General features: G+C 43.9%; 1 protein-coding gene across 1 annotated transcript in view; it reads right to left on the bottom strand.

The window, feature by feature from the left end:
• The window catches only part of C2CD3 (C2 domain containing 3 centriole elongation regulator), a 145184-nt gene that overhangs the window by 4830 nt on the left and 119713 nt on the right, over nucleotides 1-20641 (bottom strand). Inside the window, 2 exon segments of the mRNA XM_079103795.1 lie at nucleotides 11835-11946; nucleotides 16800-17718. Coding sequence (XP_078959921.1) covers nucleotides 11835-11946; nucleotides 16800-17718 — 1031 coding nt within the window.

Here is a 20641-nt window from a genome sequence, read left to right on the forward strand (position 1 = left end):
CCCCAAATGTACTAACTGTTCCTCTGATATATACTCCTACACTACTGCTGGAAGTGGGGGTCACAAGAAAATGGTCAGCACAGTGTGTGCTTTGCAGGAGCCCTCAGCCTTCCTGGGGAGGCAGAACTGTCAAAGCTGCAGGGGCCGCAGGCCCTTGAAGTCTAGACAGTGGGTGTTATATGTGGGGTCAAGTCTCTGGAAGGCATTTTGAAAGAGTGACTTGCACGGGGCTTCTCAGGAGACCCAGATAGGGGTGTGTGTGACCACTGTCCTGGGCTGAAGGCCAAAACTGGCTTTCCTGTGGTCTGGGTATCAAGCATGGCAGCAGGCAGGAGCTCTCAAATCCACCAGCTCTTGCATTAAACCTCTCCCTTCCAGGAATCTGCTCTCTTCTGGGCACTTGGACACCCAGATCTTGAACAGGACAGGCCTCCCAGATTCTTAAAAGAGCCCTCAATGCCAAAGGTGGAGCTCTGCTGGGAAGAAAGCATGCAGAAGAAATAAGGTGTGAGGCAAATGTGGGGTTTCCCAGGGCTCCAAACCAAGAGGCTAACACTGGCTGGGAGTTAGTTCTGCTCCTGGCTCTATCAATTCTTCTTCCAAGAGGCTCTAGGCAAATTACTTTCTTTCTGGGTCTTGGTTTCCTCTCTGATAATGGGGAGCAGAATGAGCAGAAAATGTAGGAGGTGAGCTACCAACTACACTTTTCCTGGCTCATAGCTCCTTCATTGTCCAGGTCTTGGTGATGAGCCTTTGCTTTAAAAGCTCTATCAGGATGATCCAGTCCTCCTCCTGGGTCTGAAATATGCTCAGATCCCAGCCACTGCATCCCTAGATGAATTCCTGTGAATAGGCCACAAGCGCCCAGGATGTGGTGGGTGCAGCTGTTCCCACTGGTCCCTGCTTCAAGGTATCCTGGGGCTTTTATTAGAGGTGAGACAGTGGGATGGAATGGGAGGAACACTAGTTTGTGACCAGCCCAATTTTCTTAAGACCAAGACACCTTCTGTTTTTGGATCTCAAGTGTCTTCATTGCTAAATGGAGTTAAGAACTTTTGTCTGGTCTTCCTATCCAGGTTTGAACTAAAGCAAAATTTAGATATGACCAAGAGTCAGGCCAGGTGCAACATATTTGCAAAACAGGGATACACTGGAGCTAGAGCTGACACTAGTTGCAGACATCAGAGCAAAACAGTCTTGCTGTTCTCATCTCAGGGAGGAGCTTAGGCCCAAAAGGTCCTGAGTAGAACTCGGGTACAGCACTTTCCCAAGGATGCTCAGTGCTAGGCCAGGGGGAGGTCTCCCCACTCCACTGCCTTCCCCGCTTCTCCCCTGCAGCAAGCCTCTGGCTTGGGGTTAGGGTGGAGTTTGTTTCCCAGAGCACCTCCCTTAAGTGACACAAACACTGACTAAGGAGCTGGAAACATTCTTTCCAAAGAACTGAAAACTGAAAATAAACAGCTGCCTGGTTCTGGCTGGTTAGGCGGGCCTGCCAGTGGACTGCTCCCTCAGTTACAGGGCAAGGGCTCCACATAGCTGCCTATGTGACTCAACTTTCACCCTGTTGGCTGGCTGCCTTTCCCTCGGGTGGCTCTCAGAATGCTCTCCTAAGGTAGTGATGAGGACTTCCTTAGTGCTAAAAGACAGCAGCGAACTTAGTAGCCACAGCTAGGAGCAGTCGGGGAGGTGGGGATAAGACACTTTGACCTGAGGCCCAGCCCACCTGGCCCAGCTGTAGTATGGCTGGTCTGCTCTGGGCTTTCCCTCCAGTCCTGTGTTACAGCTCTGCTCATGGGGTTCTCACTACCTAAATGCTTCCTCTGTGCTTTATCAGTACCTCATGCCTCCTTGTCCTTGCTCTGAGAAGCCTTTCCTGACAGACCCATTCCACAGAGCCTAGGGTCACCCCTACACCCCGGGCCTCAGGCTACGCAATGAAGGGGCCTGACCAGAGCAAGACTCCTGTCTTTTGAACCTATGTCCTGTCAGAAAGAGGCAAATGCCCAGATTCTGGAGAGGAAGGGTTAAAGTTATACTCCTAGAAGAGCTCCTGGCTCCTCCCAGGCTCTGGCCTCCTAGGAGTTCAGGCAATTTGAGCTGAGCACCTGCCAAGAGGCCCATGGGTCCCTGCCAACTTGCAGTCTGTGGCCGGTTCTGGCTGTTTCCCCTGACTTCTGTACACGCTTGGCCAGGCTGTTCATCTCTCGCTAAACACTTTGTAAAGCCTTTATCAGAAACCCTTTGACCTTTAGGTCTCCTTTGGGACTCTAGAGGGCTAGGACTTAGTGGCTTAAAGAAATAAGGCAACAGGTCAGAACCTCCTGCACGCTTCTCCTCCCCAAATTGCAGGCTGAAGAGGCTCAGGAAGTTCCCTCAGACCCAATCCCCTACCTGTGTGATCTGGTGATTTTGTGGAGAGCTACTTTTCTCTACTAGGACCATGTTTTTTCCGATGTCTCTGGGTTTACAGGTTTACGGAAGAGAAACCAAGAGATAGTAAAATTCTTTGGGCTCCGGGGAGGAAAGAAGTAGCCCCAAAGCCTAAAGACTCACAGACAGCTGGGCAAAGACTGATGAGGCCAGGGCTCTACCTGCTTGGGTGGGCTGTGTGTTATCTGGGGCTTCTACCTCAGGGTTGGTACTAAACAAGTCAAGTGCTACAGACCAAGAAACTGCTCTCTGTACTTCTGGGGCTGACTTGTAGGGCCTCCCTTCCCAGCAACCCCCTCTGCCTCTGAGCTTTGGATCATGTCCCTATTTCTTAGTATTTCTTTCCTACCAGTACCCGCCTCCCCTTCCACATGCACCAGAATGTAAAAGCAGAACAGGAAAGATGTCTGGATAATATTAATAAGATAGCTAACACTCAGATGGTACTTACTGTGTTATACGCCAAGACATTTCTAAATACATTGCACTTCTTACTCAGTTAATTCCTAGCTAATCCTAGGAGGCAGGTTCTATTATGCCTGCTTTTCAGATAAAGGAAGCACAGGAGTTAGGTAACCTCCCTAGGTTATGTGGCTCATAGTGGCAAGGCTAGGTTTTAAACTTGGGCTCTCCTAACCATTATATGACACTACCTGGTAAGAGAGAAGAGGGACATATGGCCTCAAACTAAATCTTTGATGCCCACTTGCCAATCTCAGACCAGACAGGCATGTTGCCCAAGACCTCAGAAAGCCAACAGCAAAACCAGGGCAAAAACCCCAGTTTACTGATTCCCAGCTTGTCCACTGTCTAGAGCTTCGGACATGTCTGACACTGTGGTCTGGCTGAGTGGAGGTGACAACACCAGAGTGGGAAGGGGTGGGCAACTTAAGGCTTTCAAGGTACACTCTGACCTGGCCTCATCTCCTCCTTCCTGCCTTCTACGATCACTCTGAATAACAGCGTCTGGTCCCATGTGCGTGGTGAAGCCCAGGCAAAGCCAGGGCTCAACACAGGACAGTGCAGAACAAGCCAGGGCTCGCCTCATGGGAAGGAACCACTAGGCAGGCAGGGCAGAAGGCCAAGGCTCAAATGACAGGTTGCTTCTGATTCCTACCCTATCCTGCCAGTTTCATTGCAGGCCCCTCCCTCCCCACCTCTGCCAGCACATGTTGTTAGTACCTTTCAGCTCCCAAATTCCGTGGAGTATCTAAGGTTTCTTCTCTCCAACCCACAGCCTGCAAAGCCTTTTCTTCATCTTTGCTGAATTCTACTCAAGCCACCCCATCTAGCTCTGTCTTCCTTTCCCCAATCTAATTCCCCTCTGCTTTGTTGTAAGTGCTAATATAGGGAAGTGGCATTTGAAAAAGTCCATGAATGGTTTGGGGACCAGTGCCTCTCAAAGAACTCAGAGCTCCTTGAAGGCAGTGTCCACAGCACCTGCTCTAGCTCTTTAACATGTCAGGATTTGGTAGGAATTGGAGGTACTTAGAAAGCTGGCTTTCCTGGAGAACTGTGGGCTCCCGAGAGGAGGAGCCATAGTTCTGTCTCCACTCACGCTGAGCTAGGAGTAGAGGTAAGGTATAGTTCAAGTTGAAAGTCTAAACTACTTTCCTACTCTCTGGTCTGCCTGACCTCAAGCTTAGTTCTGGGCTTCACTGAGGGGAAGTCATTGGAGTGTAGAGAAGTCACATAATTTATTAAATGTCTTAAGAGGCTAAGAAGATGCTGTATGGGGAATGGCTTGCCTGGGTAGGGCAGAAGCACAGAAGCAAGTTAAGAGGTTCCTATAACAATCTGGACAAAAGATGTTGATGGTTTAGACTATAGTGGTAATGGCAGTAATGGTGAGACGCGGTTAGATTTAGATACATCTTAAAAGGTGGAGCTTCCAGAATTTCCTGGTTATTTGGAAGCAGAGCTATCAGGAAGGATTTCAAGAGTTTGGGCTTTTACAACTAAACTAGAAGGACAGAGTGCCCATTAACTGAGAAAGGTAAGACTGAGGCAGGAACAGACTTGGAAATAAAATCTGAATTTCAGTTTTAGACATGTTGAACTTGAGGCATTTATAGATATGTTAGTCAGGTTTCTGTTGCTGTGACAAAACATTTGAGATAAACAACTTAAAAAGAGAAAAGAAACCAACCTAGATGCCCTTCAATTGACGAGTGGATAAAGAAACTGTGGTATATATACACAATGGAATATTACTCAGCCATAAAGAATGACAAAATTATGGCATTTGCAGGCAAATGGATGAAATTGGAGAATATCATGCTAAGTGAGATAAGCCAATCTCAAAAAGACAAGGGATGAATGATATCGCTAATAAGTGGAGGATGACACATAATGGGGGGAGGGAAGGGTTAGTGTTAGGGTTAGAGTTAGGGTTAGGGAGGGGGGCAAGTATGGCGGAAGAAAGTACTGTATAGAGGGTAAAGAGGGGTGGGAGGGGTGGGGGGAAGGGGGAAAAAAAAAAAAAAAGAGAAAAGATTCATTTTTGTTCATGGTTGCAGAGGTTTTGGTCTGTGATCACTTGGCCTTTGCTTTTGGGCCTGTAGTGAGGTAGTACTTAATGGTGGAACAGAATGGTGGAACCAAGCTGCTCATATCATGGCAAGCAAGACACAAAAGAAGGGGCAGGGGTCCCTGTGAACCCTTCAAGGGCATGCCCCAAAGACCTTCCACTAGACCCCACTTCCTAAAGATTCCACCTTCCAACAGTGCCATCAGCTGGTGATCAATCCTTTAACACGAGTCATTGGAGGACATTCCAGATCCAAACAATAACAACATCCAAGAGGAGATGTTGGGTAGGCAGATGGGCATATAAACCTACAGTTAGAGGCAGTCTGGGGTGAGAAAACCATTGGAAGTCTTCAGCAATATAGAGGGGAATGAGAGTTTTGAAATTGAATGGGGTCATCTAGAAATAAATAGAGAAGTCTGAGGATGACATCCTGGGTCAATGTTTATAGCAGCTCAATTCACAATAGCGAAGCTATGGAACCAATCTTTCAACAGATGAATGGACAAAGAAAATGTGGTACATATACACAACGGAATATTACTCAGCCTTAAGGAAGAACAAAATTATGAGGAATGAATTATGGCATTTGCCAGTAAATGGATGGAACTGGAGACTATCACTGCGAAGTGATATAAGCTAATTCCCCCCAAACCAAAGGCCAAATGTTCTCTATATGCAGATACTAACATACACTAAGGGATGGAGGTGGGGAGAGTAGAAGTACTTTGGACTCGACAAAGGGAAATGAAGGGGAGGGAGGGAGGATGGGAATAGGAAAGACTGTAGAATGAATCAGACATAACTTTTCTGTGTTCATATATGAATACATGACCAGTGTAACTCCACATCATGTACAACCACAAAAATGGGAAGTTATGCTCCATGTATATATGATATGTCAAAATACATTCTACTGTCATGTATAACTAAAAAGAACAAATAATAAATTAAAAAAATAAGTTAAAAAAATGACATCCTAGATACCCCTATATTAAGAAATAGAGGAAATCGGGGGGCCCAGCAAAGGAGGCTGAGCAGAAACAGCCAATGGGGGAGGAGGAGTACCAAGGAGTAATGCCTCAAAAACAAGTAAAAAAAGGATGCAGAGTGGAGAGAGAATCTCTGTCACACCGTTCTAAAAAGTCAAAAAAATTAGGTATGAGATTTGGTAGTTGTGTTAGAACACAGAGGTTTTTTTTAAAAATAACTTTTATTTTTGACAATCTCCACAAGTGTCACCTTTCTTTCTTTCCCAGTGGTAAAGTGTGTGAAGAGTGGGAACTCACTTGGTTAGTGATAGAAAAGTGTGGATGTGAGTAAAACTAGTTAGAAATAGTCACAGAGGAGACTGTTGGGGTTGGGCTGGGAATGCTGACAAGTGAGTAGATTAATACTTAGGGACAGAATTAACAGGCCTTGGTAATAAATTGGCTGAGGATCTTGAGCTATAAAGAAGGAATGAAAGATAATAACTATGCTTCTGGCAGGAGTAACTAACTGCATGGATGATGGTTGAATCTTCTGTGATGAAGAATGCAGGTGGTAGCGGGATATGCAAAGGAAGATGCCAAATTCAGGTTTTGGGACATAATGAATTGTTTGTACAATATCAAAGACAAGACATGCCAAGTGCAGTGGTGCATGCCTGTAATCCCAGCAGCTTGGGAGGCTGAAGCAGGAGGACTGTGAGTTCAAAGCCAGCCTCGGCAACTTAGGGAGGCTCCAAGTAACTTGGCAAGGCCCTGTCTCTAATAAAATGTAAAAAAGGGTGGGGATGTGGCTCAGTGGTTAAGGGTGACCCTGGGTTCAATCCCCAGTGCCAAAAAAAGAAAAAAAAAAAAAAAAAAAAAAAAGAAAAAGGCAAGACTTTCAGTATGCAGTTGGATCTATTTGTGTCTGCAGCATGGGAACGAAGGCCAGACCAAAGTTAAGGATTTTAACTTTAAATAATAACTGAAGTAATCAGAGTGGCTGAGATGTTCCCAAGAGAGACAATCTACAAGAGCAGAAGACATAGTCTGAGGAACAAAATATGTGAAGTAAATTACCACTGTTCTCATCTTCCACTTCTCTCCTTCCCTTTAGGGAGCTGATAAGACTGATAAGATTAGTTTACAAGCAGCTCAGCAAACAGAATCAGAAATAACACCAAGAAGCTGTCTCAGTAAAGAATCACTTCACTGCAAGAGGGACAAGAAAGTGGAAGCAGTATAAGTCAAGTGACTCAAGAGGAGGGTGAGCCTGGGCAGCAGGAGGGCTGTGTAGCAGTCTGCTAACCAGCCATCCATCTCTCCCTTTCTTTGAAGAGACGATATCCGGGGATGGGAGGTCAAGGCTGGCCTCTGTATCCTATCTGTGCACCACTTGTTATTCTACAGTACCACCACCCAGTGAAGCCTGATACCCCCAACTGACAGGTGAGCAGCAGACTCAGAAAGGGAAGAAGACCTGACTGATGTCACACAGGTCTATACAGATTCACTATACTGTGGTGAGAAGGAGAGAGGGAGGGAGAAAACTTGTTTTACAAATTCTTGCAGTGGAGACTGTCTGGGAGGTTCCTGGGCTCAGGTGCATCATTTCAAAGTGGAGTGCAGGATTAGGCCTTCCCTAGATCTTGTGGGGGAAAACCAGAGCAACTGACAATAAAAGACAGAAGTGGAATGACATTTCTAAAATGTTTAAAGAAACAACAAAATTCAAGTTAAAATCTATTTAATGGGGGAAAAATATCTTTCAACTATGAAGGTAAATAAAGATATTCCAGACAATGGAAGCTGGGAGAATCGGTTACCTGTAGGAAACTAAGTGAAATTCTAACAGAAACTTTTCAGGCTAAAGAGAGATGGTCCCAGATATAAATCAGGATGCAAAGATTGAATGAAGAATACTAGAAATAGTACATATGTGGATAAATATAAGAGACTATTTTTTTGTCTTAAATTCTTCCAAGTGAGGCCATTTTTAAGACTCTCAGAGACTCCAAACTCAGCAAATTACAGTGTCCCTGCACAAATATATAATTCACAATTAAATCTAAAATAAATCGTAAGGTTAAGGAAGTCAATTAAAGTTCTGACTTATCCTATGGTAAATATTTTTGTTGCTTAAAAAATTTAATTCTTAAAACTATTTTCTCTTACTTTCTTACATTTTGGTGTCTCTACCTGCTAGTGTCAAACTAAACAAACAGAGCGAGGCGCTAAAGAACTGATATTTATTTGGGAATAAGCAGGAAGCACTGCAGTGCAGAGCAAGTGTGCCACAGAAACCAGGGGGTGGGGGAGAGGGACACTAAAAGGCAAAATGAAGGTGACATATGTTATTTTGAAAAAAATAATCCTTGGCCACAAGGATTAATACCAAGGGTGTCCAAGGATCAATAACAAGGGTGACTGGCACCAAAGTTGAATAAACAGCTGCTTGGTAGATGTCCTGGCAGAGGTACTTTCTGTGTAAGGTTGCAGTGGCATTTATGCAAGGTCGTGGTTCCAGTATAATCTTTTGTGATAGAGTTTGTCAAAGATCCCCTCCTAGCTTTACTATTGTTATTATTATTATTAGGGTTTGACCCAGAAACTCAGTTTTGATTCTGATAACTTTTAAATAGTGTCTTAAGCATACACTCAATTTGACTCCTAGATTATTTGGCAATAGCTGTCAGCCAGCCAAGAGCATAAAACTCTGAGAAAATTTGTTGCATCAAATGCATCAGTAGGAAAGAGGCTCATCACTCGCAAGAATGATCAACCTCCTGGGGTTTCCTGGGTAGCAGGTGTTTCAATGCTGAAACTGGGTCAATTCTGGGAAAACTGATACTCCTTACCTTACCCGGGACCCAGGATGAGGTCTCAGGGAGAGAAGTGGCTCTAAGAGCAGCAAGCAGTGGAAAGGAAAAAACTGGATTAAGAAGTGCATGAAGTTTATCTTCTCAAAACTTGACTTGCTATTTATTTGAAGTGAAAATTCTCACCTCTCCCTCTCTCACACCTTATATCTCGTGTTTAAAAGACTATCACCGGTGAGGTGGCCATGTCTGTAATCACAGTGACGTTGGAGTCTGTGAGACCTTGTCTCAATGAAAAAATAAAATAAAATAAAATAAAGGGCTGTGGATGTAGCCTGGTGGTAGAGTGCCTGTGGGTTAAATCCTCAGTTACCACCCCATCCCCCAAAATATTAAAGATCGTATGGGAGTAGGTACATCATAAAGACCCAAACACAAGGCAGGTATAGCAGTTCTGCTTGGCAGGTAAGGGAGGACAGCTCCGACGGGTTCACAGACCTCCCTTCCTGTAGCACATGACTTATTGCCACTTCACCCACTTGGCAAGAAGGGTGAGAAAGGGAATTCAAAGTGTCTTACTTAATTCCTGTTATCAACCTAGTAGCTATTCGTGATTACTCTGGGGTTGTTTTGGAGACTTAGAAAGGTCAAGTCACTTGCCCAATATCACCTAGTTTCCTATTAGCAGATCCAGTATTTTGCTCCATGGATGTCTCAAATCAGAGCTTATGCTTGGTGCCTGGACACAGCCCTTAGCTCCTAGCGTAAGTGTTTTGGCTATGTGTGGAAAAAGCAAGGGAAGATACAGAGAGGAAGAAGATGAGCTGGTGACCATAAACCAAGGTAGGAATAAAGACCACAAAGTGCAGAGCTTCCTGGGCAGGGACTAGCATCTCTCTTCCTCTAGGAAAAGATAGACAATCCTGACAAACCTGAGATGTATGGGAACTTAAAGTGATCGATCTGTCAAAAAAATAATGGTGCTGGGAAGGCTGAAGGACAGAGGGGGAAGGAAACTAGTTAAAGGATCAGATAGTAAATGGCTTCTCTTCCAAACCATAATGACAGGCGCTCAGGACACTTTTGAACTGATCCCCCATCTTTTATCTGCTGTGGCCTCTGGGAAAGCATACATGTTTTAATGTTGATTATTTATTTGAAATCTATTTAAAAGAAGGCATTTTGGGCTAAAAAAATACATCAAGTGTCATGATTTTCAGGTGGTGTAAAAGAGCGAGCAGAGTTTGGAGTAAAAAATTGAGATTCACTTATGGTTTGGGTGACCCTGGGCAAGTGACTTAGCCTTTGTTCATCTGAGTTTCTTTATATAATACAAAGTAGAAATAATAATGCCTGGCAGGTGTGTATAGGAAGCTCTGAGTCTTAACTTTCCTCATCTTCTAAATGAGAAATAGTCTTATCTCACTGGGTTGTTAGGAGAGTTAAATGACTTTGAACATGTAGAGTGCTTAGAATAATGCCTACTTTTACAAAGCCTGTTGAACAGAGGTTACTATCACAATGAATAAACTAATTAATTAATTTAATTAAACTCAGGGGAATTTAACCACTCAGCCACATCCCCAGCCCTTTCCTCTTGTCTCAGCCTCCTGAGCCACTGGGATTATAGGCGTGCACTACCACCCTTGGTCAAACTAATTCATTTTTAATACTAGCCTGCATTAATCTCTGAAATAATACACACACACACACACACACACACACACACACACACACACACACATGCACACACAGCTTCATTAGGCAGGAGCTTTGTGCCTGGTTCATTCGGGGCCTAGAGAGCGCCCAGCACACAGTACTACTTCATGGCTCGTTTCTGTCATTGCCATCATGCTTTCAAGGTCAACAATGACCACTGTCCTTTCAGATCTGAAAGAAAACGAATTCTTCATTCAGTTTAAATCAGATATTCTCCTGTACTTAACACTCTTCAGTGATTATCCTTGCATTTAGAATAAAGTCTCGACTCCTTTCCTTGGCTTACACATCTGGGCCCTTTGATGTCATTATGTCAGTCATTGTATTCCAGTGTCACCAGTTTTGATCATGTCCAACTCTTTTCAGTCTTAGGGACTTTCATTTACTGTTTTCTCTGCCTGGAATGTCTTCTCCAAGTCTTGAACATGGCTGAATCCTTCTCAGTAGAGTGTAGAAGTCAGGAATGCAGATTATGAAACCAGATTGCTTGAGTTCTAATTTTGGCCCTACTACTTACTACCTGGGTGACCAGAAAAGTTACTTAACCTCCCTTTGCCTTAGTTATAAGATCAATAACAGTATGTTTCTAGCTTGGAACAGTACCTGATACATGATCCACCATGACTGTCATCCTTCATCTTACCCATAACCTCCTCAGAAAGATCCTGTTCTTAAAGTGGTACCTAGTATGCATAACATTCTATAAATATTTTATTTTTTATGATGTGTACTCCATGAAGACAGATAGTTTGTCTATCATATATTCATGCTTTAAATTTAGTACCTAGGACAATGCCCAAATTATTAGAAAAGAAGTTATTATTATTTTCTTGCCATCTGCAACAAAGGTGAGGTGCTTTGCCAAGGCAGAGAAGCAGAGAGCTGGGGTCTGCCACTTACCTCAGTTGAATGCTGAATTGTTTGGGGGATGTTTTATAAACAGCAAATGGGTATACTATTGACATTTTCTCCCTCAGGGGACCTCACTCTGGTCCCCTTAGGGAGAAAAGCATGCATTTTCTGTTGCAGTGTCCTCCTCCTACCCACCTTTGCTTAGCTAGAGCTCCCATAGCAATCAGTATGCATTCTTAGCTGACTCTAGCTCTTATGCTTCAGTGCTGATTTTTTTCTTCCACATGTCAGTCTTAGCTGACAATGCCCTGCTCTTATACATCTGCTCTTCCTTATGTTTCCTGAGCTCCTTGCCCAGTGCTGGGTCCTCAGAACAGGCTCAGTGCAAGCATGAGGTGTGACCGTGTTGCAGCCTTTCCAGGAAGATGGCCACAGGCAGCTCTGCATATTGTGCATTTTTAGGGAAGAGAAAATGACTCTACCGGAGAGGGAGATCAGTGGCTGTTCTCTTACCTGGTCTGTTGTGACTGGTGGTGGCAAAGCTGCAGAGAGTGAGAGCAACCGCAGGGAGGCCTCCAATTGCTGGGGAGGCAAAAAGAAGTTGGGCACCACAATAGGCTCTGGGCTGTAATGGTAGTTAAGGAACAAAAATAACCCTTACCACACCAGCATCTCCACTGACCTCAACCATACCATTCATGTTTTCCCCAACTTACTCCTGCCCATGAATCCTTGGCTCAAATTGTTCCCTCTCACTGAAGGCTCTGCCCACTCCTAACAAATCAGTCTACATTTCTTTATGGGTCAGTTCAAATCCAGCCTCCTCCAGGAAACCTTCTCCTAATCCTAGCCGTTGGCAATGGACAGAGTACAGCCTGCAACACAAGAATGCTCAATTAAGTCTGAGGTGACTCAATTTGTTTCCCTCACTATTCCTCATGTTCCTCAAGGGGAGAGTGATTTCCTTCAAGGACCTTAGTATCTCTTTAGTGTCACGAGGTTGGTAGGTGGCAAGTGAAGAATGACACTTGCTGAGGGCCCACTGGTTTAAAGTTGATCTTTTACCTGTTTTCTCTCATTATGTGGAAGTTAGAGAGGAAAAAGGAAAAAAAAAGTATGTGTGTGTTGGGGGGCGGCCGCTATGGTGGGGCAATCTCATGAAATTGAAGGGAGCTCAGTAGAGAAAAGGGACCAGGAGAGGAAAAGGGGAAATATTGGAGAATGATACTGGCCAAATTATACTGTTATGTGCATAAGAAATATGTAAAAATGAGTCCCACCATTACATATAATGCACCAATAAAAAATACAGGAAAAAAAAAAAGCTGACCCATTTGACAGGGAAGGGGTTGGTTCCAGGGCCATGGCCTTTGGCAGGATGGAGGTGCCTGGTGTTGAAAGAGGGCCTATCTTCCTCACTGTTGTCTCTGCTCACATTCAGAAACAAGGCTCTACATAAGGGGCTGTCCACACTGGTCCACCCAATTTGGAAGTGAGGCCTAGAAGGCAGGTTCCATAGCTTGTGCTTTTCTCTGTACTGTGTTCTTCAAATATCCGCTGAATCAAAGCACTGATTCGGATTGGTTCAACTGAGAGGATAGTAGAGGGGACTGCGATGGCCCAACTTCTTATTTCTGTTTAATAAGCTAAGTATGGTTCTGATTCCAATTTGTTTACCAGATTTTCTATTTTATTGTTGATCTTCCATGTTAGACTCTGGAATCCAAGATGGCAGAGAAGGATCCGTCTTTTTCAAAGCCATATTCCTGTCATCTAGGGCAGGCCTGGCTGAATGAATGAAATGTATCCAAGTCCAGCTTTGGTTCAAATTCCCAATTTTTTTGTAGAGAGGTGGGGGTGGACTAGAGGTCCTGAAGGGAAAGAACCCTTGACCCAAGCCTTCTCTGGAAGCGCAGATGAGGCAGAGCCTATTGCTGCTGCTGAGTGCAGGGGCTCTGGTAGCTAGGCAGCCAGTGCAGTGGGGAAGGAACAGCATTGTGGGAGGGTCATTGTGGGAGGGTCATCCTATCACCTGCTGCCTGCACTGGGTCCTGCACCAACAGGAAACTCTCCAACTTTTAAGTTCTTTCTCCTCAGTTTATAAAAATATGCAAGTTTTCCATTTAGGAAAAGTTTAACCCTGCCCTCTTGCCCCCAACTTTGGGTTCCCTTCTAGTTACCACTCTACCATGTCACTTTACAAGGTGGCAACTTCAGGAAAGTTGACTTTTTGTGCCTCAATCTCTTCATTTTTTAAAATAGATATGACAATAATGCCCATAGTCTGTGGGAGATTAAGCGAGTTTACACAGGTCAAGTGCTTAGCGTGGTACTTAATTCAGCAAGACTTGACAAATGCCAGCTATCTTGTCTCCCCAGCTTATGGGGAAAAGGTGCCTGTTCTGTCCACTAGTACCCTTACCCATGCAAGTCTGGTCTGTTTTCACTATTGCAAAGTCCCCTTGCTCAAGTCAGTGAATGTGTACCAGGTCCCACTTCAGAGTGAGGGCTGCAACCTGAAGCTCCCTATATTCTGCTTTTACCTCACCTGCCCCTGGTTCCCAGCTCTGCTCAGCTCCTGTGTGGCTGTGCCTTGCTCTTCACACACTGTTGACCACTGGGGGCTCTGTCTCTGTGCATGGTTCTCCTTTTTCATACTGTTACCTTCATCAGTTTCCGAAGAGGCTCATCTTTATACCTGATCCTGTCTGAGCTCCAGGGCTGCATCTCTTCCTGGATGTCCCACAGGCACACATCCAAAATGGAAACCTATGTCTTCCCCCCAGTCTGTCTCTGAGGTGCTCCCTATCCAGTAAATGAAAACACAAACCTTGCTACTTGTGACAGAAATCTCTGAGTCACACTTCATGTTTTCCTCCTTATTCCCTGCCCTCTATCTGGTTCTCCTAAATCTGTCCCCTTTCTCTCCAATACTTTAGGTCAGACCCTTTCCATGTCTTGTTATTCCAGATTTCCTGACTGGTCTCCTTGCTTCTGATTTCTCTGATCTATAAGGCACTAAGTGACTTTTCCAATATGTAAATCTGACCATATCAAACTTTTGTTTAACAGTTAACGTTTACCAAACACTATTTATGTACCAGGCACTGTGCTAGGTAGTTCATACCAATTTAATTTTTGTAAAACCCTATAAGTACTATTATTTGTCTCCATTTTACAGATGAGAAAACTGAGTTTGTTTGTTTCCAGGATAGAGTCCAAGTACCTCAGCCTGGTCGAAGATCCAGGCTCTGTCTCAGATCTCACCTTCCCACTTACCCCTGGTTCCAGACACAGTAAACTGCTGCCATTAGTCAGGCTTTCACCAGACTCTACAAACAGTTTGTCCTGGCTTAAACTTTACCTTGGCTCTGCCTACATAGTTAATGGCTATTCATCTTTACAGTCCAATTCTGATGTCTCTCCTACTAGGATGCCTCCAAGCAGAGTTATGGCAGTTCCCTTCTCTTACTTCCACATCTAACCACAGCTCTTGGAAGAATAAACTCTCTACCTGTTTACTTGACTGACTCCTACTAGAAAATGGGAACTTGAGGTAAGGTCTGATTCAAATCCATATTCATCACCTAGCACGAGACCTGGCAATACTTATTTTGCTAAAGAATGAATGGAGTTAGGTATTGTGGAGCGTGCCGTAAAATCTCAGTGACTCAGGAGGCTGAGGCAGAAGGATCGAAAGTTCAAAGTCCCCAGCACCCCCCCCACAAAAAAAAAAAAAAAAAAGAAAAGAAAGTTCAACGTCAGCCTGGACAACTTAGCAAGCCTTGTCTCAAAATAAAAAAATAAAAAGGGCTTGGGACATAGCTCATTGATTCAGTACCCCTGGGTCCAATCCCCAGTGCTGGGGAAAAAAAGAGAGAGAGCAAGAGAAAAAATGTTTGGATAGGAAGTCCTGGATCCAAGTAGCCTGAGGACCTGGACACACGTGGCAGCTCTTCCACTAACAACATCAGGAGCACAACTAAACTGTGAGGGCAGCAATATCAGGAGCCAGGATGAGTGAGGCTGGGAAAAAACTTCCCTGGAGGTGGTCAGCTTTGAGTCCTCAGCTCCCAGTCAGCTCCCATGTTAAACCTTTCCTGAGCCTATTCGCCTACCCTGAGATTTTTCTCTAACCTATATCAAGTTACATTTGTGTGATATGTACAAGTATCTCTACCAGTTGATTTCCTCAATAATGACTATGGTAGTTCAGTTTAATTAGTATTTACTGATTCTCTCTCTGTGCAATGTCATGTAATGAGAAAAAGACAAAGTCATTGATTTCGGGAGCTGAAAGTCTGGTGGGTAATGGATTACTGTCTCCCTTTTACACGAGAAGAAACAGGCTCAGAAAGGTTAGACCTGAAGTCACACAGGTAATAAGATGCTGGGTTTAGAAGGACTAAAATCAGGCCCTTTGACTTCTAGCAGAGAAAGACCTCTAGTTAATGAAGTGTCCTGATTTACCTAACTAGCCTGCAATATCCCCTACATGTCAGAACACCAGGTGACCTGATCTGAACAGCTGGTTAGGTACAGATATGAAGGCTGCAGATGGTGCTAAGTGGTTTCCTTTCCCTATAACCTGCCAGTCTGTTTCAAAGGAGGGAGGAAGGAATGTCAGGTGTTCCTTCTTCCCATCAAAGGTGCTATCTATTCTGGGGTCTTGGGTAAATCCAACTCAATGGTGCCCACTTCACTTTAGTGCTATCGTTTGCTTTTTTTTTTTAAGTATTTTTTTTTTTAGTTGTCAGTAGACCTTTATTTAATTAATTTATTTTCATTTTTATGTGGTGCTGAGGATCGAACACAGTGCCTCACACATGCCAGGCAAGTGCTCTACCACTGAGCTACATCCCCAGCCCTACCATTTGCTTTTTTAAAAAGAATTACATCTTAGGAAAGTCACTAGAACTCTGAGCCTGTTTTTTTACATGCAAAACAGATGACACCTACCCAAAAGACTTGTGAAGACTGAAGTGTCTGTAAAGCGCCTGGCTCATAATATATGCTCAAACAATGGTAGATTCTATCCCTTTCTCTCTACATCTTCCACTTCTGTTTTTTTTTTTTTTTTTCCCTTGTGCTGGGGATTGAAGCCAGGGCCTCATGAATGCTAGGCAAGTGCTCTATCATTATCTATACCCATAGTCCCTCCCTCTACTTGTGTTTTAACTAAGATCCTTTGGGTGGCAAAATACCCAACAGATGAATTAGATAAATATGGTAGGCAAGCTTATGACTGCTACCAACACCTAAACCCAGTTCAAAGTATTATGCTTTGGAGGATTGGTGTCATGGTAGATTTGTAGCACCTGTCATGCAGGTTAGTCTTCTGAAAGGTCTTCCCATGTCCCTCCAGTGCATCCTACGAGAGTGGTCATTGCTCACACCCACACTTCGTTAGCCTAATGCCAACATCCAAAATGCTTGGAGATGGCTTAAGGGGCCACGTGTGGGAATACCAAAGGATACAGAAGGCTCTTCTTTGTGGACACCTCTGATCCAGCTGTCACCTGCTTCTGCCTGATGTCAGAGCAGTGCACAGGTGGCTCCTTATGATTTTCCCTTTTGTTCCGGGAGGCTATGTGTACAGAGAACTTCTCGAAGCTATCAGTAGAGTCACTGAGCTCACTGGAGGCAGCTTCATCCTCAGCCTGGGCCCCTTGCTCAGGCTCCTTGTCCTGATTTGCCCGTGATGAGCTCCATCCAACAAAAGTACTGCTCTGTTGGATTCCTGAGCACTTTAGACGTGGGAAAAGATGAGGGTTGGTTGAGTTAGGCTGTTCAAGCCTGGTCTTAGAGGCCCTACCTTCATAAGCAACAAGACTTTGGGTAGGAGAATCCTGCAGAGGTAGGGGGTTGACAGCTTTTTCTGGGCTAGACAGACAGCTACTTCTGACCTTGATCTCCTCTCTGGGAAAAGGCCCTGGAGAAGGACAGGAGGGGCTTTCCTTCTGTACCTCAGGAGGCTGAGGGCTGATGACCTCACTTGTGTCTGACACAAAACTGGACCAAGGGCTAGTTTTATCTGTCACAGTGGTTATTTCATTTAGGGTCCTGGGCTCAATGATGTCTTCTTCATAATCCTCATCACTGTAGGGCAGGCCTGCTTCAGTGTCCTCAATGCTCTGTATCCTTGTAATGGGTACCAGATTCCCCAGGGACTCATGGAGCATTCCTCCTCCATTTGAGGTCTCTTCAAGAGCAGGAGGAAGAGGGGAATTTGTTCCTTCATTTGCAGCTCTTGCCAATGTCTTATCTGGAGTTGTGCTTCGCTCTTGTGTGGCCTCTGTGTCCTGAGCATCTGGGAGTGTGGTGACCTCTCTGCTTCTACTCCTGGCTCGGTGAGAAGTCAAAGCTGCTTGAGAATTCCTGGTGATAGTCTGCAGATCTGAACAGCAACAGATATCACTCTTATTACTAGGAAGGGCCACAGACAACTCAAGGTTCCCACACTGGCCTTTAGCTTCAGAAGTAGCTTTGCAATCAGACTTTGAACAAATCTTAAAGTAGTTAAACCACCCAAGAGTCAGTAAAACTATATTCAAGGCGGTACAATTTCTAGTACTTTATTCTAATATCAGAGGACCAAAACCTAATCTATTTATAGTTGTGGATACATCTGTGGAAACGTTTTCAGGACTATCTGCTCATGCTCAGGAATTTTCAGGAACTGGGAGTCCTGGCAGGTATGTTCATGCTTCCATTTACTTCAGTAATTACCTATATTAAAAATCAAAATGAGAATCTACTTATTTATCTATTTGATGACAGTTACTAAAACTATCTATTTTACTTGGAAAATAAAGTTAAGAAAATAGTACCAGCCACAAGACAAGAGAAAACCGAGGCAGCAGGTCTTTGGGAAAGAGCCCAGCCTTTGGAGCTGGTCAGTTTTGGTTTCAAATCTTTACCGTCTCATGTTAACTTTTCCATCATGAGCAAACTATCCTCTCTGAACCTGTTCATCTTAAATGGTGATTAACACCACCCATTTTACACGTTACAGTAAAAAATATATGAGGCGGGCCTGTACCAAGAAAAAGAGAGAGAAAGAGAGAGAGAGAGAGAGAGAGAGAGAGTGAGGGAGAGAGAGAGAGAGAGAGAGAGAGAGAGAGAAGGGGAGGAGAGAGAGAGAGAGATTGAACTATATCCTCAACCCCTCTTTTTCTTTTTCTTTCTGGATAAATACCAAACTCCTAAGTTTACCTTTAAGGCCCTCTAGTTTCAATCCTTCAATTCTCTTCTCTCCTCATTTAACATACCCTTTAAAGGGATTCCCCTAATTGCTTCCATCTCTATCCCAAACAAGTCTCCCTTTTGTTTTGCTCTTCTATTTTCTTTCTTGGGGTAAGTTTCTTTAGCTGACTACAGAATGTGAGATTGATGAAGGCAGAGAAAATAATTGTCTTGTCTACCACCATATCCTACTTGAACTAGTTATAGAATTGAGTCTGGAACAGTTGATCAATAAGTAGTTGATTGAATGTATTCAAGCAAGTGGAAGTGAAGCATGGGGCATATATACCTGGGTTCCTGGTACTGACAGGTTAGGCATTGTGGGAGAGTGGAGAGGAAGAAAGTTTGTATCTGATATCAATCATGATATCTGCCCACCCTCACCACCTTTAAAAGAGAAAATTGAATTTATTCACCCCTGTGTGGAATTTGCACTCTGTGTGTGTGTACGTGTGTATGTGTGTACATGTATGTGGTGTTGGGGATTGAACCCATGGCCTCACTCATGCTAGGCAATTCACTGAGCTACCTCCCCAGCCTAGAATCTACATATTTTACTTGAGTAAAATAACACCAACTGAGGGCTAAAGATGCTGCCCTAGTAGATCTCTCAATGTTCCTCAAAACTTGCCTGATAAAGATTTCCAGGTCTTTTTAAATGGGGTGGGGGCAAGTACCAGGGATTTAATCCAGGGATATTTTACCACTGAGCTATGTCCTCGGGGTCTTTTTATTTTTTATTTTGAGACAGGGTCTCCCTAAGTTGCTGAGGCTGGTCTTCAACTTTTGATCCTCCTGTCTTAGCCTCCTGAGTTGCTGGAATTACAGACATGTACCACTGTACCTGGCAAGATTTCCAGGTCTTAACCCTGGATCCTGGTTTAGCAAAATGGAGCAGGATCCAGGAATTTGTATTTTAAAATAAGTGCTCCAGATGATTTTTTGTGGGGGAAGTACTAGGGATTGAACCCAGGGATTATCTTCCAATGAACTACACTCTCAGTCCTTTTTATTTTTTATTTTCAAGACAGGGTCTCTCAAAGTTAGTGAAGGTCTCATTAAATTGCCGAGGCTGACCTTAAATTTGTGATCCTCCTGCCTTAATCTTCTTAGTCAGTGGATTATAGTGTGTGCCATAATGGCCAGCTCCAGACGATTCTTACTCTCAGGTAAGTTTGGGAAATTCTTGTTTAGTCTAGTCTCAGTCTTGGCTGCAGGCTAGAATTACCTAGGGATTATAAATAATACTAATGCCTGGTTTCCACCCTCAAGAGACTCTGTTGCCCTATGGTGCAGCCTACACAGGTAGATTTTTAAAAGCCCACTCAATAATTCCAATATGCAGCCAAAGTGAGAACAGCTCTAAGGGGCTTTTCAAAGGATGGAATGAGGATCCTCAAAATCCAGAATCACCTTGCCTTGTTAAAAATGCAGACTTCTGAGAATTAGAATTTTAAACATGCTTATACTTGATCTTTTCTGAAAAAAGAGTGGCACAAATTTAAGAACTACTAGGAACCATCCTAGTAGTTTCCATTTCTCTCTCTCTCTCTCTCTCTCTCTCTCTCTCTCTTTTTGCTGGGGATAGTGAAGCTCAATAAGGGAAAGAAGTTGAGTGTGGTGATACACACTTATAATCCCAGTGACTCACAAGGCTGAAGCAGGAGTATAGCAAGTTTGAGGCCAGTCTCAGCAATTTAGTGAGTCCTTAAGCAACTTACAACTTAGTAAGACACTGTCTCAAAATAAAAAAGGGCTGGAGATGTAGCTCAGTGGTAAAAGACACCTAGGTTTAATCTCAAACCTGGGCAAAAGAAAAAGAAAAAAAAAAAAAAAAAAAGGAAGGGAAAGGATATGATCAGGATCAAACAGCCAAGTCTATGCCAGAAACCCAGCAAGGACCTGGGTCTCCTGCCTCTCAGTCCATTGCTCTTTCCATTGCGCCATGCTCCTGTGCCACACTACACCATGCTACAATGTCCCTTCTTTTAAAAGGAAGATGGTTTAAAAAAAAAAAAAAAGTAAAACCTTTTATCATAGGGACGTGTTTGGGGGCAGACAGACACTCAAGAGGC

Source organism: Sciurus vulgaris (genome assembly GCF_902686455.1).
Source record: "Sciurus vulgaris genome assembly, chromosome: 11".
Lineage (NCBI taxonomy): Eukaryota > Metazoa > Chordata > Mammalia > Rodentia > Sciuridae > Sciurus > Sciurus vulgaris.